Source organism: Elephas maximus, chromosome 24 (genome assembly GCF_024166365.1).
Source record: "Elephas maximus indicus isolate mEleMax1 chromosome 24, mEleMax1 primary haplotype, whole genome shotgun sequence".
Classification (NCBI taxonomy): Eukaryota; Metazoa; Chordata; class Mammalia; order Proboscidea; family Elephantidae; genus Elephas; species Elephas maximus.
Genome location: NC_064842.1, coordinates 26,552,588 through 26,579,722, shown reverse-complemented (window position 1 = coordinate 26,579,722; position 27,135 = coordinate 26,552,588). Strand labels below are relative to the sequence as shown.

General features: G+C 36.6%; 1 protein-coding gene across 6 annotated transcripts in view; it reads left to right on the top strand.

Moving 5' to 3' along the window:
• The window catches only part of RYR2 (ryanodine receptor 2), a 750,192-nt gene that overhangs the window by 662,670 nt on the left and 60,387 nt on the right, over positions 1-27,135 (top strand). For 3 of the 6 annotated variants that reach the window (XM_049868553.1, XM_049868551.1, XM_049868549.1), the window contains 5 exons: positions 13,399-13,498; positions 14,796-14,875; positions 17,003-17,079; positions 17,872-17,945; positions 19,677-19,694. In XM_049868553.1, coding sequence (XP_049724510.1) covers positions 13,399-13,498; positions 14,796-14,875; positions 17,003-17,079; positions 17,872-17,945; positions 19,677-19,694 — 349 coding nt within the window. The remainder of the gene's footprint in view (positions 1-13,398; positions 13,499-14,795; positions 14,876-17,002; positions 17,080-17,871; positions 17,946-19,676; positions 19,695-27,135) is intronic. The other 3 variants (XM_049868552.1, XM_049868550.1, XM_049868554.1) reach the window with 1 other exon arrangement.

The following is a 27,135-nucleotide window of genomic DNA, read 5'->3' as shown; positions in this document are numbered from 1 at the left end:
AGCTCAGCTGAAACCTGTCCCCTGTGGGTGACCCTGCCAGTATCTGAATACTGCTGGCATACCTTCCAGCATCACAGCAACACGCAAGCCCCATCAGTACGACAGACCGGCAGACACGTGGAAAAATGTACGAAGTATGAATCTAGGAAAATTGGAAATCATCAAAAATGAAATGGAACACATAAACATCAATATCCTAGGCATTAGTGAGCTGAAATGGACTGGTATTGGCCATTTTGAATCAGACAATCATATACTCTACTATGCTGGGAATGACAACTCGGAGAGGAATGGTGTTGCATCCATGATCAAAAAGAACGTTTCAAGATCTATCCTGAAGTACAACGCTGTCAGTGATAAGATAATATCCATATGCCTACAAGGAAGACCAGTTAATATGACTATTATTCAAATTTATGCACCAACCACTAGGGCCAAAGATGAAGAAATAAAAGATTTTTATCAGCCGCTGCAGTCTGAAATTGATCAAACATGCAATCAAGATGCATTGATAATTACTGGCAATTGGAATGCAAAAGTTGAAAACAAAGAAGAAGGATCAGTAGTTGGAAAATATGCCCTTGGTGATAGACACAATGCCAGAGATCGAATGATAGAATTTTGCAAGACCAACAACTTCTTCATTCTAAATATGTTCTTTCAGCAACATAAACGGCGACTATATACATGGACCTCATCAGATGGAACACACAGAAATCAAATTGACTACATCTGTGGAAAGAGATGATGGAAAAGCTCAATATCATCAGTCAGAACAAGGCCAGGGGCCGACTGTGGAACAGACCATCAATTGCTCATATGCAAGTTCAAGCTGAAACTGAAGAAAATCAGAGCAAGTCCGTGAGAGCCAAAATATGACCTTGAGTATATCCCACCTGAATTTAGAGACCATCTGAAGAACAGATTTGACCCACTGAACACTAGTGACCGAAGACCAGACAAGCTGTGGAATGACATCAAGGACATCATCCATGAGGAAAGCAAGAGGTCACTGAAAAGACGGGAAAGAAAGAAAAGACTAAAGTGGATGTCAGAGGAGACTCTGAAACTTGCTCTTGAGCGTTGAGCAGCTAAAGCAAAAGGAAGAATTGATGAAGTAAAAGAACTGAACAGAAGATTTCAACGGGGCCTCTTGAGAAGACAAAGTAAAGTATTATAATGACATGTGCAAAGAGCTGGAGATGGAAAACCAAAAGGGAAGAACACGCTTGGCGTTTCTCAAGCAGAAAGAACTGAAGAACAAATTCAAGCCTCGAGTTGTAATAGTGAAGGATTCCATGGGGGAATATTAAAAGACGCAGGAAGCATCAAAAGAATATGGAAGGAATACACAGAGTCATTACACCAAAAAGAATTGGTTGATATTCAACCATTTCAAGAGGTGGCATATGATCAGGAACCGATGGTACTGAAGGCAGAAGTCCAAGCTGCTCTGAAGGCATTGGTGAAAAACAAGGCTCCAGAAATTGATGGAATATCAATTGAGATGTTTTCAACAGACAGATGCAGCGCTGGAGGTGCTCACTCGTCTATGCCAAGAAATATGGAAGACAGCTTCCTGGCCAACTGACTGGAAGAGATCCATATTTATGCCTATTCCCAAGAAAGGTGATCCAACTGAATGTGGAAATTATAGAACAATATCGTTAATATCACACTCAAGCAAAATTTTGCTGAAGATCTTTCAAAAACGGCTGCAGCAGTATATCGACAGAGAACTGCCAGAAGTTCAGGCCGGTTTCAGAAGAGGACGTGGAACCAGGGATATCATTGCTGATGTCAGATGGATCCTGGCTGAAAGCAGAGAATACCAGAAGAATGTTTACCTGTGTTTTATTGACTATGCAAAGGCATTTGACTGTGTGGATCATAACAAACTATGGATAACACTGCAAAGAATGGGAATTCCAGAGCACTTAATTGTGCTCATGAGGAACCTTTACATAGATCAAGAGGCAGTTGTTTGGACAGAACAAGGGGATACTGATGGGTTTAAAGTCAGGACAGGTGTGCGTCAGGGTTGTATTCTTTCACCATACCTATTTAATCTGTATGCTGAACAAATAATCTGAGAAGCTGGATTGTATGAAGAAGAACGGGCATCAAGATTGGAGGAAGACCCATTAGCAGCCTGCGTTATGCAGATGACACAACCTTGCTTGCTGAAAGTGAAGAGGACTTGAAGCACTTACTAATGAAGATCGAAGACCACAGCCTTCAGTATGGATTGCACCTCAACATAAAGAAAACAAAAATCCTCACAACTGGACCAATGAGCAACATCATGATAAACGGAGAAAAGATTGAAGTTGTCAAGGATTTCATTTTTCTTGGATCCACAATCAACAGCCATGGAAGCAGCAGTCAAGAAATCAAAAGATGCATTGCATTGGGCAAATCGGCTGCAAAGGACCTCTTCAAAGTGTTGAAGAGCAAAGATGTCACCCTGAAGACTAAGGTGCACCTGACCCAAGCCATGGTATTTTCAATCACATCATATGCATGTGAAAGCTGGACAATGAATAAGGAAGACCAAAGAAGAGTTGACGCCTTTGAATTGTGGTGTTGGCGAAGAATATTGAATATACCATGGACTGCCAAAAGAATGAACAAATCTGTCTTGGAAGAAGTGTGGCCAGAATGCTCCTTAGAGGCAAGGATGGTGAGACTGTGTCTTACATACTTTGGACATGTTGTCAGGAAGGTTGAGTTCCTGGAGAAGGACATCATGCTTGGCAGAGTACAGGGTCAGTGGAAAAGAGGAAGACCCTCAATGAGGTGGATCGACACAGTTTCTGCAACAGTGAGCTCAAGCATAATAACGATTGTAAGGATGGCGCAGGACTGGGCAGTGTTTCGTTCTGTTGTGCATAGGATCACTATGAGTCGGAACTGACTGAACGGCACCTAACAACAGCAACAACACATTCCACGTTCCAATTATTAATGGATGTCTACCACTGCATCTTCTCATTTTGAGGTTTGGAATGCTTCCCAGTCATATTTTGAGTGCCTTCCAACCGGAGGAGGTCATCTCCCAGCACTATATCAGACAGTGTTCCACTGCTATTCATAAAGGTTCACTATCCAGTTTTTTCAGAAGTAGACTGCCAGTTCCTTCTTCCTAGTCTGTCTTAGTGTGGAAGCTCCGCTGAAACCTGTCCCCCATGGGTGATCCTGCTGGTATTTGAAATACCGGTGGCATATTTTCCAGCATCACAGCAACATGCAAGCCACCACAGTATGACAAACTGACATACTAGTGTTTGTTGAGCCTTTAGTAAACCACATCTGTAGCTATGATTTTCAAAAAATACAGAAATATTCCTCAAATGTATGCTTCTTCAATTGTGTTTCTCTAAAATCTGAGTGTATGTGTTAAATCTTAGTTCTGTGAAACACTTCGGTGGAATATTAAGATACTATAATATAATATAGGTTTATTAAAACTCTAAATTAATAATTGTAGAGCTAAGGAAACATAGAGGAAGACCATTAACTTGTTTTCTAAATCATCTTTCCCAGGAAGTTACAGCACCCTTCAGCAAATGCCCTGTTTCTAATTCACAGGTGGATTTGCTGATGAGTCGCTGAAGTCCTAGCGTTCTGGACTATTGATTAAAGAGAATTTTCTGAGTCTTCAGTACTAAATATGTCTTTCGCCGAGTTATGTTCTCTCCCAGATGGGCCTCAACCATAACTAAAATGACATCATGATGGCAAAAGGACTCAGTCTTGTTACTAAATTCATACCCCCAAATAATGCAACTTTAAGGAAGGAAGAATCAAGTTCGGTCCAGAATGTTTTAAATAGATATCACTGCCCTGGTGACAAAAGAACTTTTGTCTGGCCCCTCCAAGTATCTAATTTTGAACAGAATTTCATTTTTATAGTTCTGCAAGAATGAATTGACATTCAGGTGTCTTCCTACCTACCCCCAGATACCTACATAATTTAAACTTTGAATGGGTTTATTTAGTGCTTATCCATTGAAACCCTGGGAAAGGGAGAAATGTTTTTGAAAGAAAATGTTCATTTTAATGTAGTTGATGCTAAGTTGTTCTTCCTGTGTTAAATAACTTCATTATGGCAGAGGCTTCCTTACCATTTATAATGCCTAAAATCAGGGGACTAACATTGCGTCTCTTAATTCAATAAAGATCACCAAGAATCTTACCCATGACACTACTCCCAATTCATGATGTTAAGATTATGTCATCAGTATAAAGAGATAGTAATTATCTTCCTGTCCTGTCTTACATCTAATTTACCTTGCAGACTTTTTCAAATGATACAAATGTAAATTTAAAAGAAGGAGAACTAGGACATAGTTTTCCTATACACATTATGGAGTCAGAACTTGGCAAGCAGGCCTATAAGGAAAGCATTTCTTCCTTTTTTAGTTCTGGGACAAGGTTTTGAAGAATAGCTAATATACTGGAACCTGTACTATGTGGCCAGATTAGCTCATAGAAGATTCTTGTTTGTAGATAAAAGATGACAACAGATTAACACGTCGTTTCAAATGTCTTACATTATTCTTAGCATTGTAGAGCAGAGTATAGCAATGTCAGTTGTTGAATAGTGAGATATTGGATTATTAATGACTCAGTCTTGATACCAACTTAGAAGAAAGCTTATCCAGAATTTTGATAGTCTGTTCACTAGTATATCTGAATTTAAGATAAATTTTCCTTTGTAAGCGTGGGTAAGACTGTATATGTAGGTCCTTAGAGAATATAGTTTATCAAGAACTGGCAACTACCACCTAAGATAAAAATCTGTAATGGTCTATTACTATAAAATATCTCCTAACTTTTTTTTTAAGTGTATTAAATCACTTACAGTAATTTAAAGTAGATGGGATTTTTTTGGAACTTGCCAAAGAACCCTCTACTGTATAAAAATTGAAGACTTACCTATGAATATAAAATATTAAAATAATTATTCCTTTTATCAAGGAAAAAATTATTGTCTTTGATTCCTTCTGCAGAAGGCATATGGTATCCAAAGTATGAACTGAAGTACTAAGAGCTGCTTGTCATGCCATTAAGTCATAGAGGAGAAAGGAATTTTGATGTCCAGTGTTCTGCATTATTTGTGTGCATTGCTCCCAGTGTGCCGACTGCGTTTTTATATACTGAAATGGTCTCAAGTAATATCCTAACCCAAGAGACCCAGAAGACAGACAAAAAACTTAATATACTAGCACTTTATAGCGTGTGCATGTGTGGAGTGTGACAATCCCTGCATAGCAAGAATGAGGGAAAAAGAAATGATGTAGGGAAGGAGGAAGAACCAATACAAGGTAGTTCTTTCCTGAGATGCCACAGCCATACAAGAACACAACAGGTCATATGGATACCTCTAGATAGACCACAGGGAGCCCTGGTGGCACAGTGGTTAAAGAGCTTGGCTGCTAACCAGAAGGTGGGCAGTTCAAATCCACCAGCCACTCTTTGGAAACCCTATGGAGCAGATCTACAGTGTCCTGTAGGGTTGCTATAAGTCAGAATCAACTCAATGGCATTGGGTTTGGTTTTGGTTTAGATAGACCACCTGGTCATGGAATAGCCCTTCCTGGGGAAGAGGGATGCACACTCTGTCTGCTGGCTCCCTCCCATGTTCCATCTCTCATTGGTCCCAGGGAGTTAAATTTCTTCATACTTCCTGCTGATATTACCCAGTTCCTCTGCAACCCCTGGAGAAGCCAGAGCCTCCTTGGGTCCAACCTGTCCCATTGTAGGCAATGTGTTCTCTCCTTATCCAGAAGGGCCATGCACGGGGCCTCCTTGGGTGAACATAGTGGTGGTAGCACTGGCTTTCATAACCACAAATGGTCTGAGCCATTTCTAGGGCCACTCTAGTCAGAAGCAAAGCAAGTGGCCAAGGCCTGGAGAAAGGGGAGGGAGAGAAGAAGTAAGGCAGGGGTAGAATGCTAGGCCTGGTACAGAGAAAATTTCCAGAAAGCACTATATTGCGTATGGTAATTTATGCCTGTGAATATGAGATCCTAAATAGAGAATGGTATAAAAGCACATTGCTTAAACATATAATTGTGTATTTTTAATATGCACAATAATTTGCCTTCATGTGCTGTGGTTTTTAAAGTAGTCCCAGTTGAAGCTTTTACTTGATCATATTACATGTGGTAAATGGAAGGCCGCACAGAGTGGTGAAGAGCACAGACACTGGAATGGACCGCCTGTGTCTGAATCCCAGCCCCACCACCTACTAGCCATGTGATCTTATGCCTCAGTTTTCCTGCCTATAAAATGGAGCTCATTGCAGTATTGGCTTCATACTGTCATTAAAAAAAAAAAATTTTTTTTTTTACGAGGTTTAAATTAGTTAACATGTATAAAGCACTTAGAACATGACCTATCACATAAAAAAACAAAAACCATTTTTGAGTTGTTTCCAACTCATAGCTACTCTATGGGGACCCTGTAGGACAGAGTAGAACTGCCCCATAGGTTTTCCAAGGAGTACCCGGTAGATGCAAACGGCCAACCTTTTGGTTAGCAGCCGTAGCTCTTAACCACTATGCCATCAGGGTTTCCAGTACTTATCACATAAAGAAAAAAATTGCCGTCGAGTCAGTTCCAACTCATAGTGACCCTATATGACAGAGTAGAACTCCCCCATAGAGTTTCCAAGGAGTGCCTGGTGGATTCAAACTGCCAACCTTTTGGTTAGCAGATATAGCTATCACATAAAACCCAAACCAAACCCACTGCCGTCCAGTCAATTCTGATTCATGGCGACCCTATAGGACAGAGTCGAACTGCCCCATAGAGTTTCCAAGGAGTGCCTGGTGGATTTGAACTGCTGACCTCTTGGTTAGCAGCTGTAGCACTTAACCATTACGCCACCAGGGTTTCCAAGCTAGCAAGCTCTATTTAAGTGTTTGCCCATATTATTATATTTCATCAATTTCACTTTCCCTATTAAAAATGAGTCTGGGAAGCCCATAGAATATTTGTACAGTATGTTGGGCACAGGACTACACAAGGCAGGAGACCTGGATACTTACCCCATGCTAACTGTGACCTCCATGCTGACTGTGTCTCAGCTTTTTCCTCTTTGAATTAAAAGCTTTGAATTAGCTGTTCTTCGGGTTTGTATGAATTGTCTGATTTACTGTTCATAGTTTCATTTTCCAGGTCAGTTTTACAATTCTTCTACATGGGTAGCTATTGAAAAAGCAAGTGCGTTTTTATTACTTTTCTTCTGATCTCTGTGGAGGGTTGAAAAAATAAAACAAACTCCATACTTCTTAGTAAAGAAATTTAACAGTGGAAATGTTTTATAGAAAATAATGTCTAGCTTCTCTACATATATATATATATATATATATATATATACACACACATATATATATCTCTACCTTTTCCTAATTAGGGGCTTAAAATATCACACAATTATACATAACGCAGTAAGATGAAAAAATAGAAAAAAAGAAGTGTTGAATGTCTGAGAATGAGATTTTCCCAGAAGTCCATGCAGTCAAGTTTTGCTAATTTGCTGTGGGGGTCAGCACATTCGATTCCAAGCTTTCTAGGATTCAACATAAAATTACATGAATTTAACAGTTATCAATAAAATAAAGGCTAAAGTTCCTGTTTGGGGGAAACATAAAAATTTCTAAAACTAAAATCCAATAGCTTTTTTTTCCCCGAGGGTCTTTGTGAAGAGGACAGCCTGTGATAGAATGTGTAATATAATGAAAAGGTCCTCAACAATTCAGTAAAAGTAATGATTTGAGAGCTTAATACAATAAGGTCCAGGTATACAGGTGTCATCTGAGGATGGCTTAAGCATAGGATAGATACGAAGTATCTGGAAGAATGGAAGGAATGAGCATCCTTAGGACAATTCCCAGAAAAATCTTTCTCTCAGTCAAGCAGGTAGCACTTGACAAGGACTTTGAGACTGTCTCAAGTAGAACTTTGGAATATTATTATATCATTTGAAAGGTTAGTAACAAAGAGAATGGATAATCATAAAAGATGTGGACAAGAAATTAAATGAACTAAAACCCACCATTTTATAATTATCATTTGTATGTGCGCAATTCTGAAGACCTCTTTGACCAGGTGGTGACAGTAAACAAAAGAAACTTTTCACAAGAGTTGATCTGACGTAGGATTAATAACCATTTGTGTAAACTGAGAAATACAGATTCCAGAGCTTATAGAGGATTTTTGAGGGTTCTCAAAACCCAAATAACGAGTTGTCATGATCCATTTTATGATAAAAGTTATTCTAACTTCTTATTTTCTCATTAATTAATCCAACATTCTGGTATCTTCAAGATCTAGCAAATTTGGTATTGACTGTCATCAATTACCTGGTTGTTCTCATCTTCCCTTTTGTCAGGCTGCACCAATAGAGAAGGAAATGTATACGTATCCAGTGCTTTTAAGGCTTAAACAAGCAATTATGTCTAAATGAAGTCTGCTTTAAATCAATATGCTGCCCGGAATACACCACATTCCTTCTAATAATAGGTCACCCAAGGAAAAAAAAAAAATTTTTTTATAACTTCTGATTTTAAACTTTGTCATTCTTTCCTCTCATTTTTATGCCTACTCGATGAAACTTTCTGCAGTATAGTATGTTTATCAGCATAATGCTAGAATAGAAAACTATTTTAACTCAACTGAGTTTTATTGCTTTAGCATAGTATTAATTAATCCTAAATATGCCAAATCCATAGGAAACAATATTCCAGCCAAAATGCAAATATATATATGATACAGGAAGAAGTAAGATGGAAAGTTAGATTACTAAGTAAATCTAAATTTCTGAGCCTCCAATATATTAGCTGAAATGTGTCACTGGTAGTGTTTTTGTTGTCTCTGATTGTATATTAGTAAAGCTTTGATATGCTATTTAAACAAAGTTTGCTTTGGGTTAAAAATGTAATTTAGTATATCACCCAGACGTATTTTTTCTTTTTTTGTTGGGAACTAATAGTGAGAGCATTAGAAACCAGGCTCATTATATTGGGAAGTATAACTCTGGAATATTATAACATTTGAAAGGTTAATAACAAAGGGGATGAGTAATGATAAAAGATGCAGACAAGAAATTAAATGAACTAAAGCCACAATTTGAAAATTGTCATTTTGTTTGTATTGCATAATTTAAAAAAACTCTTTGACCACATACTGACACTAAACAAAATAAACTTTTTGTATCGTACTAATTGTGCAGCTCTTCAAACAAAAAGATAAATATTAGAACTATTCCAGATAATTATTCAAAATAGGTGACATCACTTTATTTAGTACTGTCATTTGTCCATTCAAATTTTGTTGAATACCTATTATGTACAGAGAACCATACTGTGTGTACAGGATACATGTATTGGTGTTTTGGATAAAACAAACAAATGACCACTGTGGCCCCTGTCCTTCGGAGCATGACTCCTGGGAAACTCCATATACATTAATTTTTTTTTAATTTTATTTTGGGAACAGTCCATTATTAAACAAAGTTATATTTGTGTAAGTGTTTTCCTAGCACTGTGATTCAGATGTCTTTGAATGTGACTAATCTACAATTTCAGGAGGTGGAATACAGAACAGAATTAACTGGAGAGTGTGACTCTTACACGTGCTTTTTTTGCATTAGTGTGAGTAGGCCTGTTTGTGTTGTAAACCAAAATGTTAGTACCATTTCATGTCCTTTCACCTTTATCCTCGTAGTTGTCCAATTGAATCTTCAATGTTTCAGTCTTTTTTTTTTCCTCTTAATACTGGAACTCAACATAATTTTTGGGTTACAAGTACACATAGAATGACAAATAAGAATAGTTAATATTGACTTAAGAAAAACAAAAAACCTGTTGGCGTCAAGTCGATTCCAACTCAAAGCGACCCTATAGGACAGAGTAGAACTGCCCCATGGAGTTTCCAAGGAGTGCCTGGTAGATTTGAACTACCGACCTTTGTGTTAGCAGCCATAGCTCTTAACCACTACGCCACCAATGTTGACTTAAGACATGACCAAATTATGGAAAAATGTTTTTTGAAAGAGTTCAGTTCCTGGAAATTTCTATTCTTTTCTATCATAACTTGCTTCTGAATGCTATTTAAAATGAAAACCTTGTCAGTGGGTGTTGAAGACTTGAGCATGCAGAACCAAATAAAACAAGAACCAAATAACTGTTCTCATTTGGCACGTTTCACAGTCCGTAGATTAGATAGCTTCAGCCTTTGAAGCACTTGCTGCCTCAAATGTCCATGTCACTGGGGATGGCCCTTTAGAAACAATGTGAATTTCTCTGTGTCATCAGAATTCCTTGGTTTAAAATACATTTTGGTCTCCATTATGGGAATAAACTGATTTTCCCACTAAGGTGCAAGGGACAATTATAATTTACTCTTATTTCATTCTTTCTTTCTCATATTTAAGGCAAGATGTGAGAGAATGAGATGGATTTTTTCTTCATGTCTTCCTACTATTTCCACTCCACTTATGAAAAGATTGAGACACTCTTAGGTAAAATGAAAGAAAATTAACTATTACAAACTTTAGTTATATTAAAAGCAAATCATGCTGTTGAGTATTTCCATTCAGAGCCATTGATTTGATCATGGGTCTGATTGATGGTTACGTTTGATCTTGAAAAGACTCATAACAAACAGCTGGTAATTCTTGGTTGCTCTTGGCAATCAGAATTTTTTACCTAAGAAATATTCAAATTATGGTGCTCCCCCCCTTTTTTTTTTTTTCCTTAACCTTCCTTTCTACTCTTAAAATAATATAAAGTCCAAACTACAGGTTGAAGGTATAGTTGTGTTTATTTAAGACCCTTGCACAGTTTAAGAAAAAGCTTACTTTTAAAAAAGTACTTTCAAGATGCTATGTCCCTGAATAAGAGCCTTTGAAAAGACCTATCTCAAGTTTACTTAAGAAAAGCTTTTCTACTGTACATTTGAAGTAAAAGTTTTTTTTTTTTTTATTTCCATATGATCCATCATTTCAGTGTCTGAAAACTTTCTAATTTAGCTTTCAAGGTTTCTGTGTTCTATAGTGTTACAAAAATTCCAATGCTGAGGTTAAATTACATACCACAAGCAGTTCTTGAAGGATGAAGCACCGGAAAGAAACCATATTAAAGAGTTTGTGAAGAGAGATCTTCCAACTCAATCTAGTGAAAAGGAAACCCCAAAGAGATGTTGACCTGATTGCTCTTTGTCAAGTACATTTTTGCCTGCTTCCAGATCACTGTCTTTTGGGCACCACGTTTTTTTCAAATGAGTCTCTTCACCATCTCCCCCAAAATATTTACTATTATTGAAATGTAAATGCTGTATAAGAAAAATGAGCATCATCTTTGCCTGAGGGGTTTATTTTTTAAAGAAGGCAATCTGGTATCCCATGTATTCTTTGATCCTCATGAGGTCCTCCCATGCATGATTGCAGTTACTGAAGGGAACACTGAGACCTAAGAATATAGTGTGCACGTTGTTCTAGCAGATCTTTGAGCCTGTGTACCCACTTTGGGAGCACAGATGGCAAGGTGGTTATTTTATTAAGAGTATATGGCATGCCACCATCTTGAGTCTTCCTTGGGTTTCCTGATGACTTTATTTGTTCTGTTGATTTCAGTAGAAGAATTGCTCTGACTCCTTTGCCTCTTTAGTTGATGAAAATGATAGTACAGTTCTTTAGGCTAATAATTTCTTGTGATTTTCTTACTGAAAAATCTTCACAAAATGAGTTGGTTAAGCTGGGGAGCAAAAGTTCCATATATAGCTCTGGCAATGGGAGGAAAGTAAAAGATTGTTGGGTCTAAAAGGAAGAATCGAATGTTGCTCATCAATTTTAAGCAGGACCTGAAGAGCAGACGAAAGGGTCTTCTTTCAGTTTTTCGGGAACTGTGTTGTAATGACAATATGGTTTTGTGTGTCTGTGTGGTTTTGTTTTTGTTTCGTTTTTCGACTTCACAGGAAGAGGTTTAAACATGAAGGCAAACCTTTTAGGTGTTAGCATGGCTACATATAAAGCAAAGCTGCCTTTTTTCTTTTATTTTCTCTGCTTCCATTTAGGCCTATCACATAATTTAAGAAAAATTAAAATTTAACCACAGGAGCTCTAACTATAGTGTGAAAAAAAACCCTGATCAATTTTGTTTTCGCAGCACGATATTATCAAAGATTTAAGAAACAAATTTGCCAGCCTCGGCGAGAACTCTCTGGTAACAGCATAAATGTCTGTGTTGGTTGCTTTTGATTTAAAGGTTTCTTTTTTTCATTTGTTTGAGCCCATTTATTTCCCCCCCTCCTTTTAGTTCACTTTATTTTTCATATTCTGTAACTAGCAAGCCTTCATTTTTTAAACCTCTTCCATCTCCCAGTGTCTATTTTCCGTATTTGGATGGAAAGTTTATGGCAGCAAAGCTGTCAATCTGGCTACCTCTGCTGCAGCTCTTCCTGCTCTTAGGTCATATATGTTTTGGCCGTTGTGTTTATGGACATGATACTAATTGACTGTTTCATGTCCCATTGACTAAGCTTCTCTACCACGCCATTTGATGGACGCGCTGTCATAGGGCTCTATGCAACTTTCATTCTGCAACTTATACTGCTTAGTTCCGTCTCAATTCTCCTGCGAACTGGATTGCTCAAGTGAATGATCATACCAGTCTTGAACTTGCTGTGCCTTTATATTTTATTTTTTTTATTTTCTCCCTTATGTTTTCAGTGGTAGTTTAAGTGGAAAAGAACCAACTTCAGCCATTGCTCTAGCGGTGCCATGCAGTATCGTTTGTTACCACCAGAGAATACAAAATATAAAGGCACAATGCATCTTTTATTCTTTGGGGGTGACCGGGGAGATCTGTATCATAAGCCCATGACTTAGTTGAAGCCTACCTTTTTTATCCATCTCAGCTTTCAATTTTGCTTAAACTTCAAGACGTCTCAGTTAAAGTTTTTCTGTGATTCAGTGATAACTTGCAACCCGAGCCATTTGCTGAGCAGTACCAAGTTATGGCCATGAGATGGGAGAGCATTAAAAATGGGACAAACTTATGCACAAATGTATAATTCAGAAAGTGCAAGTTCAAATGATGAAGTGCAGTACTTCAAAACTGTGATACAGGCTTTGGGCTAATCAAATCATTAAAATTGAGAAAATCCATCTTGATAAACCAGTACCAAAAATATATCAAGAAAAATATAAAGGGAAAAACCAAGAGTTGACTATGTTAATACCTGTTGAATAACACTGTTGGTGCTGAAATGGTCCATAATGTTGTCATAGAGCCCATACATGAAGAGATGACTAAAAATACAGTCTTTAGAAAGCTGCTGTGCTTACTGAAAGTCACAACACAAATGGTTGGGCTTTGTGTTCAGGAGAAAGAAATGGAAAAGCAGAAGCTTCTCTACCAGCAAGCCAGACTCCACGATCGAGGCGCTGCTGAGATGGTACTGCAGACCATCAGTGCCAGCAAAGGTGAGGATTATACACTACTCACAGAAGCCTTTATTCTCCAGCTTTCCTTTTTACTCTGTAGGTGCTTCCTCATTTAAATTCTACTGATTTGTTTAGTCCCCGAATTCCTTGTTCATGATTATTTTAGGTAACTATTCAATAACACCAACTCTCGTCATTTACCAGTCCAATGTTGATTTTTTTTTTTTTTCAGACCCTTTCTAAAAGATTCATTTTTATTTTTGTCCTTTACGCTTTGGAAGCTATACTATATTATAACTAAATGCTAGCAAACTGATCCTGTAAATTAAGGATCAATAAAACTTTTCCTATGAAAGGCCAATAATAAGTAATTTCGGTTTTGTAGGCTGTGTGATCTCTGCTGCAGCTACTCAACTGTGTCCTTGTAGCATAAAATCAGACAATCTGTAAACAATCGAGTGTGACTAGATTCCAGTAAAACTATTTACAAAAACTTGTGGCCAGTAGGGTCTGACCCTCAGGCGAGAGTGTCCTGATCCTTAATGTAAACGATAAGACTTCTTCAAGTGTGTGCTTGGTAACAATTGAAGTACCGTTGCGTATCTCAAGAGCCTTTCATTTCAAGATGCTTTGTCTTACATTAGTAATGTCTTTTTCAGAAACATTTTTAATATAATTTGTCATGGAATGGAAAAGCGTTGGCAGTACAGTCTGTTATTAATTCCTACCCCCAAATTATGGATATTATTTCTATTTCTAAGATAAATAAAAGTGAATAACATAAAAAATAAAATATACTAAATAATAGTATGATTTTCAAATTTTGTCATTACTCTCTCGATAATTAAAATTATTCTAATAAAGCAAGAATATAAATATATTAAGATAGACATGATGAGATGAAAATGATAAAAGCTGTTGAACTCTAACACTCCTGGGGTGGGAGTGGGGAGAGAAATTTTCCTTAAAGCAAGTTTTAATTAGCCCTTATTTGTTTCAGTATTATTTTAATACACATGATCTATTTGGAAGTTTAATGATTTCAGATCTCAGTGTTTCAAAGTTCATTGTTTCTTTTTACTTTTTTTCTATCCTCATATAATTTTAGTTATTGGTTCAATACAGTTCAGTATTACGCAGAACTTAGCTAAGATACTGATAGCATAATATATATTATTGTTTTAATATTTTTTGGTAGATAGGTTAGTCCCCGCTTTTCTACCATTGTATAGATTTGTAGGGGATAATAATAATAATTTTAAAAGGAAACTTTTGGAACTAGAATAGGTAAATTTAGCAGATAAAATAATATAAATAATGTCTTTTTTTTTTTAAGGTGAAATGGGGCCAATGGTAGCTGCTACTTTGAAACTTGGAATTGCCATCTTAAATGGTGGGAACTCAACAGTACAGCAGGTAACCAATGTCTTTAAGTCATTCACAGAATGTACTTTTCAAATAAATGAACCTGAACCACGTAGTAAAGGAACTACTAGTTGTAAACTTTTTCACTTTCTGTATAAAATATATCTCTATTTTATGATGAGTTTGTCCCAGTATCCAAGTACCTTCTATGTGAGAATCTTACAAATCCAGACATCAAAGTGGTGGCAAATAGCGTAAAAACATTAGTCTAAATGTGTCTTTTTATCACAACAAATTAATTCTCGTATTGGCACATAAACCACTCTGGCCATCCTCACAGCAAGCCATGAATATGTGAACAAAATTTTTGGCTTTTGGAGCTTGTTGGGGTGGCCATTTCTTTTGATTTCCATAGCTAAAGGACCATATGACTTTTAAAAAGAAAGTAAAAAACAAAGGAAATAAAAAAGAAAACAATAAAGCCTACCTAATCTCTCCTGAGTCGGAATCAACTCGAAGGCAGCGGGTTTGGTTTTTTTGGTTTAATCTCTCCGTGGAGCCCTGGTGATGCAGTGGTTAAGAGCTAGCTGCTAAACAAAAGGTCAACGGTTCAAATCCACCAGCTGCTATTTGGAAACCCTACAGGGCAATTCTACTCTGTCCTGTGGGGTCACTATGAGTCAGAATCAACTTAATGATAACAGATTTGATTTTTTGTTTGTTTTCATCTCTCTACAATATTAATCAAAAAATATTTTCCCTTGCTTTATGCTTCACTTTGGAAGACCTTCATTGTTTAGTGTGCATACAGTCAGAAGTCCTTACAGGCACAAGGATTCTTGAGAGATCATATAATATATATTCTTATTCTCGACACAGATTTAGCTTTTTTTTATCTGAAAGAACTTCAGATATAAATTCCACCACCTCCTCCTGGCCGTCTACGCCACATTCCTTTTGTTTTAAAAGACCAATAATAAGTGCTTAATTTTTTATTAGACCAATACCCCCCAAAAATGGCTGTTTTTGTGTGTGTCTACCTGACTGTGTGTATGCATACACACACACACTTTATACATGTGTTCTTTTTATATTTAGTTTTATATTACATTTGACTTTGATTTCTCAAAAGAAATTATTATTGAACTTTGACTGCTTAGTTGAGCCCTGTTTAGAGCAACACACGGATAGTGGAATTATTCTCTTCTATTCAAGATTTGGAAAAAAGTAGTGTTTTCCTTTCCTTGAGACCTTTGAGTGTGCTATCTATCATCTTGAATAGTACTTCTTCTTTGAAACCTCCCATATATTTCTAGCTATTTCATTATGTTATGGCACTATAAGCTAGCAAGCTAGAACTATACATTGCATTAGCATTTTTTGCATTTATGCCTTACCAAAATTTTTACCCCAGATTCTGCACAATATTCTGGGAACAGAGGAGAAAATTTTACTAGTCAAATGACGCCTACCAGTCTTTAGGTTTGGAAACTGTGATAATGGAAACTGAATTCTGGCTATAACATTAGCATATGGTAGCCATAACTGTCAGATTGTTTAAAGAAATCAATTTTGTGTGGAACTTTTCTGCGAATCACATCCAGATGCGATCTTCCTCCCAGCTAACTTGGACAAAATATCTGGGTCTCCAAATACTTAAAGAATAACTGGAAGAGAATTAAAAGAAAATATATTATTTGTGTGGAGTCCTTGGGTGGTGCAAATGGTTAATGTGCTCAGCTGCTAACTGAGAGGTTGGAGGTTTGAGTCTGCCCAGAGGCACCTTGGAAGAAAGGCCTGGTAACCTACTTCTGAAAAAGAGCCCATTGAAAACCCTCTGGAGCACAGATCCACTCTGACACATATGGGGTCACCATGAGTAGGAATCATCTTCATGGCAACTGGTTGGTTGGTTGTTTGGTTATGGTGTTTATTTAAGGCATCTTCCTAGTTCCAAGCCATGTGTATTTACCATTGGGCATATAAATGTACAGCAATCTTTCTTTGATGTATTTGTTACTCTTTCATGGTAAAGATAACATTAGTAATATTTGTATGTACTGGATATTTTTTATCTGTGTTCCAGAATAGAAATTATGTTTTTGTTGTTTTTTAAGTTTATTTAAGAAAAAGTCTGATTTATGTTCGGTGGCCATATGGTTTATGTATTTACTGTAGAAAATGCTAGACTACCTCAAGGAGAAGAAGGACGTGGGCTTCTTTCAGAGCCTCGCTGGTCTGATGCAGTCATGTAGGTAAGGAAACACTCTCATACTATTGGTCTTATTCAGTTGGTTCTATTTAATAAAGTACTTGTTTTGCATTTTTGACAATAAGTATAAATAGAACAATTTTTAATAGCTAAACACACTCTAAAGCAAGGCGATAGACATGCCTGGTTTTCTGTCTTGTTAGGTTGTTACTAATGTCTTAGTTCCTAACTTAAAAATTACTGTGTTAATGTCTTAAAAGAGTTTTCTCTGTGCTTAAATAATTACTTAGGGATCTTGGAGAATTAACATGTATTCTGCATACTTGAAAATGTGTAATGTATGATTTAAAAAGAGAAGAAACTCTCTTTTATTCAGTTTTATTTGGGGGCCTGTAGGCCATTTCTCATTTTTCTAAGTAAATGATCCTTAGCCAACTAACTTGTGATCATCATTTTATATTTTTTACAGTACTTACAATCGGACAGCATTTGACTAAGGAACCTGACACTTAAAGGAATAAGCTTTACCAACTGGAAAAAAATGATTATGTTATAATTATATTTCACTATGTCTTTGAACTTAGTAACACACTTCCAAAATTAAAACTCATTAATTCCTTACGTCGACTTTCACAGGGCTCATTTCCGTGTAGGTCCTGGGGAAGAGCTTAGCCTGCTACCAGGAAAAAGATGGTTTGGAGACATTGGATTGCAACATGTTAACATTTGATTCACATGTCAGGATATGTGTGTTGTAGACATTAATTTGCTTTCCTAAACAAAGAAAAAAAATTGTGAGTTCTCTAATTAGTTTTCTCTAATTCTGTTATTGTAGTGTCCTTGACCTAAACGCATTTGAGCGACAAAACAAAGCTGAAGGACTCGGAATGGTGACGGAGGAAGGATCAGGTATTAATCACTTAAATCAAAAGGGTCACCTGCCTCCCCTTCCTCCCTGAAATGAGTCAATTATCAGTTACCTTTTCAAAAAAAGAGATACAAGGTCATTCTGAAATTGGTAAAATGCTTATGGGACTCACTTAGAGTACATTTTTAGACAGTCACGCAGGTCCCACTTGAAAACCAGTCTTGCGTATCAGTCATTCCACTCCTTTTTTGTCCCTGCCTTATTGTCAGTGGGCTTTTTGAAGAGTTATCTATAAATCCTAAAGCACATGGACAAACTAAATTAGAGGGCCTTTGACTTCCTTGGGCCACTTTAGCAAATTCTCAGGCATCCAGGTTTTTCTCTCTTCTTAGGACAGCTCCATCTCAGACGTTCAGTCTACATTTTCCACCCCTATTATATCCTCCATTTTAATACAGCTGCCCTTCTCTCTCCCATACACATACATCTTTACAAGCCATAATTATTTGATGAGAAAAATGAAAGAGTAATTCTTCTGTTCAAATAATTCCAGTCACTTTATTTACATGTGCACCAATGTAACGATCCACACGATCTTAGAGTTTTTCTGTCTATAAATGGAGTATAAACTAGGACAGTTAGTAAGCAGTGCATTTCAAGCAGAGATAAACATTGCTCCACATTCATTTTAGGGGTATTTATTAAGAAAAAAATCAATATTTTTTGTTTTGATTTATTTTGACTCTTTTGTGTTTGATTTTTCAGCGGACTTATTTTTAGTTTTTATCTGTTTTAGTTTGTTTGGTCTGGTTTGGACTTGTCATCTTGTCAATGTATTAGTTTTGGACCATAGGGTCTTTTGTAGGACTAATCTTGTTGCAAAAATAACTTTTCTCTCATCTGCCATGTGTAGTTTTTGCTTGCCTCTCTAAAATTTTTTTAAATTAACTGATCTTTAATTATCACTGTTTTTTTTTTTTTTTGATTTGTTCTTGCAAAGAGGAATGAACAGCACATTTTTTAATATATTTTAAGGTTTATCATTTTTTTACATTCTAATGTTGCTACTACTATATGGCTCCTGTGCCATTTTTTTTCAGCTCGCTGTTTGAATATAGGTTCAATCATCAAATATAAGCCATATAATTACTTAATCGAGTTAGCTACTTTCAAGAAAAATCACAGGCACACTTTAAACATGCTTGGTTTTCTCAAAATGAATATTAAGCTATTTCTGTCTGTTACTAAGCATCATTGTCAACAGTGATAGCACTTAACTTGAAGGCCCTATCGGAGAATTCTGAAGAACTGCAAGTCCCGAGCACAGTACATGCCTGACTCTAGGACCTCACAAAAGTCCCAGGCATTTTTCACTAGAAAGTACCTGAAAGTGAATGAATTCCACCAATCATCTTTAATCACTGTTCATATCAGCTCCCACAAAGGAATAACTGCCACACAGGTTTATTTCACACGGTCTCCTACCCTCAGTCACCAGACGTGGTTGGGATAAAATTTGTGAGTCCCAAGTCGGAAATAGCTTAGTGAAAGGGAACATTCTGATGTGAGAATTATTTACATCTCTGAATATGAGATTGGTTCGATTTACTTATTCTCTTTCAACCCAAAAAGGAATAACCCAAACTGATTAAACTAGATTTATATTTTATTTCCTGACAAATGGCAAAACAAAAACAAAATCTCAACTTCTTTCTCTTTCCCCATCTCCTTTTCTTTCAACTACTGTTAATGTACTGTCCTCACTTCCTCAGTCATCACCCATGAGCGTGGTAATTATTAAAAATAAACTGCCTCTTGTTGATTTGCTCCTTTATTTGTTGTTAGCTTTGCGTCAGCACTGCACAGACTTTATAGGGAAAGATTTTGTGCATATTTTTTCTTTTTATAGACTGTGTTCACAAGTAGATTATTTAATTTTCATCATTGTGCATCCTATTATTTTTAAAATTTTTATACCCAGCTCTCCTGTCTTTTTTTTTTCCTTCTTTCTATGAGGATGTGCAGTTATTAACATATCAGATACTAAGGGGCAACAAGCATTTATTTTTTTTTTCTGTTTCTTTCATTTAAAACATTTCTAGTGAGCCCAGTGTTTGCAACTCTGTGTAAATGAATGAATAATAGAATGTGTGCTGTAGTCTTCCTGTGGTGTTTCTGTTTGAACATACTGTGGCTTTATGGCTGCACTGACTGGTGCATTGGAACTCAGTGGCAGATCCAGAATGGGCTGTGATGGCCGAATTTTCTCCTACCCAGTGTGCTCTGCCAGTTCCCTTCCATGTATTGGGAGATGTATAGAGTTTTTCTCTATTTTTAAAAGAATATCACAGATTAAAAGTACTAACATAAAAACTAAGTTTACACTTGAGACCGAATTCATGAAGCAGTAGAAGCAGTAGCAATATTTACTCTTCAAACTAATATAATAATATTCATTAGCATTTCAAAGTAGTTTCTAAAAGACGTTATATGCAATGGTCATAAAGAAGGGATTAGCTTCCCCATAGTACCTAGTATGTCAACAAGACTTTAGAGATTAAATTGAGCTTTGAATACATTCTGTTGCCTTAATCATTCATAGGAGAAAGAGCAAGGGCAAATTATTAGCTCTATTAATATCATACTGTTTCACAGATTGTTTTAAGAACCACTCCATGTTAAATTTTTAAAATTTGTTACATGACCATCTTTTTGTTTAAGAGCCTACAAAAGTTAAGGAAAGCTCATCCCATCACAGGAGAAGGAAAAATCAATCGTTTCCCTAGGAGTACATAGAAAAGACTGAAAAATCTCAATCTGTGCGTGATATCATTGTTTCAAAGCATGAAGCTCAGGCAACATAGGCTGAGCACTGAGAAAATGTAATAGATCTAAATCTCCTTCCTAACCAACTTTCTTCCTGATGATGATAGTATGACCACAAATTATACAGCAATGGACAATGTATAAACTTTTAAATGTGTGAACTTTTTGGTACCCACAACCCTCCCATGAGGAAGATATTATCTCCATTTACTAGATGAGGAGGCTAAGGGATATAAAAGCTACATGGCTTGTCCAAGGCCACACAGCCAAGTGTGTGACCGGGACAGGATGAAATACAGGCATTCTGCCTTCCACTGCTTAACTTTACCAATTCCAAGAAGCTGAGTCATTCACCCCTCATCTTTCAGTATTCTTTCAGGGTTTACTACATGTCTGGCACTGGCTTAAGGATTATTGTTTGCCCCTTTACTTGTTTATTGTTCCCTTCGAGAACATCTGTAAATATTGTCCAATAATTTCCAATTTTTGCATTTATTGTTGAAGTTTTAAAATCACTTTGGAAACTTTTATGGTTACAAATTTCTAATCTGGTATTGAGATACCATTAGGACATATGTGCTTATCTAAGGTTTGTGTGTATATAAAGATTTCAGATTAATTAATTATATTCTTTTTTTCTACTGCTGTTATTGTCATGTAAGTTTGCCCTTTGTCCCTACCTTCCCTTACTAAATTTACCCCATTTCTACAAAAGTCTGGGCCTCCCACTTGTTTGAAAAGAAAAAAGGCTCTTCAGCAAGTGTGTTTTGTGGATTTGTGATGTGCTTATTGTTGTCCTCTCTGGATATTTTTTATTCATATATGTTTTCTTTTAACAAGTTCAAAACCAAAAACCTATATGAATATTTGAAATTTCATTCCATTCTTGGATTTTTATTTGTTTTTATCAGAACCATTTAACTTCATCACTTAATCATTCTGAGCTTGAAAGTGCAATTTTCCTTTTTGTCAAAACTCTTTTTGGAATATTGTAAAAAGATACTGCTTTTTGCCTTTTGATCATTTTCTGGTGGTCCTAGACTTCATAAGCAACATGAAACTTTGAAATTGATTTCATTCCTCCAAAACTGTTTGATTTTTTAAAATCTTACATAAGACATTAACTACCCATTAACCTTTACAAAATTCCCATCTGTGTCTGATAACATAGTGCCTTGAGATTATTATTGATTTATAATGACCTCATCAAATTTATGTGGAGTTGAAGCAGCAGGGATTAATTTTTATTACTCCTTATGTATTGGTTACCTTAACTTTTTGGTTTAGAGCTCAGCTGCTAACCAAAAAGTTGGCAGCAGGAATCCACAAGCCACTCCTTAGAAACCCTATGGGCAGTTCTACTTTGTCCTGTAGGGTCACTATGAGTCAGAATCGACTCGATAGTAACAGGCTAACTCTTTGTTAATGTTTGTATTGCTTTATTAGTTTTTGACTGCTTCTCAGCAAAGATTTTCAAAACATTGTTATAAATGTAGACCAGTGCTAACACTTGGGTTCTGACCATGTCACTCTGTCACTCTTGTAGGCAAACTTTCTCTTCAAGGAAAGCCTATGATGATGGCTCGTGACACCAAATACGCTTTATTAACAGACTTGAACATTTTTAAAACTTCCTGAGTTTTCATTTCATGTGAGTGGCTGTTGTGTGCCAGACACTGTCCTAGGCATTAGCGATGCTTTAGAAGCTAAGCATGGTGGAGACAGACTTGTAAACAAATTGCTTTAGACCAATGCTTACTGTACTGGAGGCTCATGATAGATGTAACATGACCTTAGTCTTGAAAGGGAAGTAGGAGTTTATCTGGTGGACAGGGAAGACCAAGACATTCTAATCTAAAGGATCAGCATATCCCAAAGTTTAAGGTACAAAACATGTCAGAGAATAGTTATTAATCTAGTGCTGTAGAAGGAAAATGAATGTACTAGAGAAGAGAGAGAGCTTGTGGGAGCTTATGAAGGGTCTCCTCCACCCTGCCGAGGAATTTGTACTTTTTTTCTGAGTCTGCAGAGAGCCATTAAGTAACTAACACTTTAGTGATATTTGTGGTGTGTTACACGATCCACCTGGAATCTAATTCCTAGCATCCACTGTTCAAAAAATTACTTCTGGTGTAATACACTAACATTAAAGTGTGCAGATTTCTTGTTTTTCGGTAATGCTACTGTGCAAAACAGGAGCTCTGGTGGCACAGTGGCTAAGTGCTCAGCTGCTAACTAAAAGGTCGGTGGTTCGAACCCAACAGCTGCTCCATGGGAGAAAGATGTGGCAGTCTGCTTCCATAAAAATTACAGCCTCAGAAACCCTATGCAGGACTTCAGACTGGTTTGAACCATTGCAGTCATGACTGATGAAACAAAACTGCAACAGAGGCGAATTTTTAAAATTTGAGTGATCCAGAACCATAAGCAGAATGGAAAAATCATGGGTGGAAGCTCTGGAATGGGAGACTTGGAAGAGATACTGAGCCCTTTCAGGATCCTGATGTTTAAATTGTATTATTGCCAGGATGAAGGAGAGAGACGCACACTCAAAGTGGTGTGGTCCAGTGCTATCTTTAAGTGGGATACTGCTCTTTCTGACTCTGCACAAAATTCAGTGGGCAAGAGATTTGGTTGCTATGCAACACATATGATGCCCTTGTTTTCTAAGAGGGAGATTAAGTTTCTAGCAGGGTCTCGACTCTTAATTTTTCCCATTCCAGTTATGGTTCAGCTGCACCCAAATTTTAAAAATCCGTGTCTGTTTTAGTGTCACTTTCTCAACCATGACTGAACCGGGATGAAGCAGTTAGATACCATGACCCAGTGAGCGGTTCTACTCTATCCTGTAGGGTTGCTATGAGTTGGAATCGACTCAACAGTGATGGGTTTGGTTTTTGGTTTTGGCTGTACAAAACAGACATTGAGTCTTCTAATGATAAGCAATCAGCATGGTTTCCTTCATGGCAGTGGAGAGCTCTTCAGTTGTATTTAATGACAGACTGTAGGGAATTCTTCAGTATAGACTTTTCATAATTACCATTAAAGGAATCAATTTGTTTATCAGGAGAGTATTACGATCGAATTGATGTTTATGAATAATGTCTGGTAGGCACCCGAAAGATGGGAGTCACAGTGTGAAGCCAGGGAACTCATTAGGATGTTGATGGGTAGGCTTCAAGGAGAGGAGTGACAGCTAGAAGGGCATAGGCTCTGGCTGTAACAGAAGCAGCGTGCAAATCCCATTTGAAAGCAAGGGGATTTTTTCCTCCATGGCTGACGTGTACATTAGTTCTGTAACCCATGGAACGTAAATAAATAGTGGTCAAATAGTGGTTCCCCTGCCCCCTTGGAATCTAAAATAGGAATGTACTCTATACAATGGTGTGAGGTTGAATTTAAGTTTAAATAAATATACTTAATGGGATTTATAGATTATTTATCATACCCGCTGCCTACTGAAATGCAGTATTTTGGAAATCTAGGTCTTCTTTTGACCTTATGGCTTAACAGCACTGAAACTTTGCACATATTCCTATTTTGCTTTCCATATTTAAAGCATTTTTACTTGCACGAGCCAATTTGATTTATCTCAAAGTCTCCATAAAGTAAGCAGGCCAGGTGTTTGTTAATCCCCACATTAAAATAATAAAACCAAAGTTCAGAAAGGTGAATTAATTTTCCCAAAGCCACATATCTAGAAAATGTTTTTTTCTGGGTTCTAAAATTGATGAAAACAATTTGAGGAGTATGTAGTTCATGTAATGATTTTTAGTCAAAGATCTATTACTAGTCAAAGATTTATTAATGTTAACTTTATGAAGGTTAGAAACTATGGCATTTGGGATTTAGAAAGACCATATAATAGTGAAATGATCTGTTTACTGACTGTCTCTTCCGTTAGATATGATCTTATTGAGGTTAAGGATTTTGTTCCTTTGGTCATTTTATGCCTGGTGCCTCACATGGTGCCTAGCATAGAAGTGACCCTTAGGGAATGTTTACTGAACTTCACTGGGCTCAAATCCTGGCATTACCAGTTAATAGCTGTTTGACATTCTTCAAGCTACATAATTTCTCAGTTGTTTACTGAACAATCCACAAAATGGTACTGAGCTCACCTACCTATCAGGATTATTGTAAACTGGAAATGAAATGATGAGATAAAATTTCCAGCACAATGTCTGGCACATTATAGTCACCGACTAAATGGTAACTATAAACGTTTTTTTAAATTTCATTCTTTGTTATTTGAACTGTGATATAATTTAAGCATCCGTATTTAAGCCATTTAAGCAGTGATATTAAAACTAGCCTCAAGGAATAAAATACCTGATTTTTTACTGTTTCACAATATTTTATCATTAGTTCTTCAGTTCTGCCGTTATACGAAATAGATATTTAAGTTTCCTGAAGATCAGTGATAAGAATGATTTCCTCCATGGCAGTGGAGGTGCTCTTGAGTTACATTTAATAATAGAGTATGCAGCCTGTCTCATGGTTCTTGCTACTCAATCTTTTATCTTTTCATTATTAGAGATAGCGACATGATAAGACCTTACAAGAGTGGGATCTCAGTCTTTTGGAGTTTATTTATCCCAATTCTATTATTATTTACATAATAATAGGTAGTATAATACATACTAGGTCCTTTTTTAACTTCCTGAATAAATTTTGTTTTTACCAAGGAAACTACTTTCCCAGCTTTGTCTGGAGAGTAGGCCGAGTACTTTGAGCTATGTCCATGAATATTTTAAGTAATCACTAGACACACCCGCACGCTCACGCACACACACACACACACGCACAAAGTTGTCTTATTGAACTTAAGCTGATACTTACATACTTTTCTATTAACTGGATAAACTAGTTGTGAGTAGAACAATGGCCTTTAAAATGTGTTACCTCTATTAAATTTCTAAGATAGGACTTGCCATTTCAATTGTAACCTGAATAAATAAATAAGGACTACTTAATATTATCCAAGTGAAAGTTATATTTTGAGGACATTTTGGTCTATTATATTATATGGTCTATCAAATTAAGATGGTTTTCAGAAAATATAAATGTAGTTAATTAATATATTCAGTAACTATATCCATCACCTGGATATATAAAGATGTTGCTCCCATCTTTATTCAGTCTTTTTGCCACTGCTACTAATAATATTAACTTTTCCTCAATTTATAAAAATATATATACTCTGAGGAGCCAGTGAGGTAGACAGAATATATATTGGTATGCTCATTTTACAGATGAGAAAACTAAGACTCAGTAACTCATCATCCCCAACAATATTAAAATAACTCTCCTTTTATTATAGTATTAGAAATCATAAACCCCCATATAGTTAAAAATGTAACCAAAAGAATGTCCTTCACATTGTTTACATTTGGCCATCATGCAGTTAATGCAAATAATATTTTTTAAAAGCTAGAGCACTTTCAACTACGTTTTACTCCATTTCGCTGTGTGTTATTAATCTTGGTTTCCATCTTACAATGAAATTTCTTTTGCATACATCACAAAATAGACTGTGGATCCTGTACCTTCTGCAGACATAAAGCCATCATCCATCTCTGTTACTGTACCTCTGACACGCAGCATGGGCAATGGCAGCATTTTAATCAGAGAGTGATGTGTTTGTGAAGCACTGGCACCCTAGTTTATACATGGTAGCACTTGATGCTAATGAAGGCTTGACTGGCCCCCTCCCTTCCCCTGCGTGTGTTCTGCCATGTGCAGTGTGTCCTCATGTAAGTACAGTTCCTTGTATGTGTTCTGGTACACAGGCAAGAAGATACTATGCATGCTGACAGTCAAGGAAACATTACAAGTCAGTTTTCATTGCAAAGAGTATCTTTAGGTACACAGGTAGATGGTGTGGTATTTATTTCAGTGTTAACTTTTCTGAACTCTTTCCAACAAGGGTTATTTCACCTTCAATGTGTGAACATTGAAAGTATGTCCATGGCTTATTGATCCCACTTAACACTTTTTAGCTGAGCTCACAGGGGAAGAATCAATAAGTCTCCGTAACTCCTAATATTTTGATTGAAATATCATTTTAAAGACTCTTCTGATTAAAATAGATCATGAAAAGATACAAAATATCATCAATGGAGAGTTTCTTATCTTGAATGCTCTCCTTCTTTCCTGTGCTGCCATGAATTTAAACACAGAGGAATGGCCTTAGCAGCCATGTGTTGAGATTCAAAACGATGTGCATTTAATGCTGAAACTTGCCCCAAAGCCTGAGTTGTATACTTGGTGATTTTCATGTGATCACCAAATATCATTTCTTGCAGATTGACAGGGAAACGAGTACAGTGATTTTATGTACTTTTTTTTTAATGTTTATATTAGTTTTCAAAATGGTTTTGCTTCCTAACCTTACCATTATAT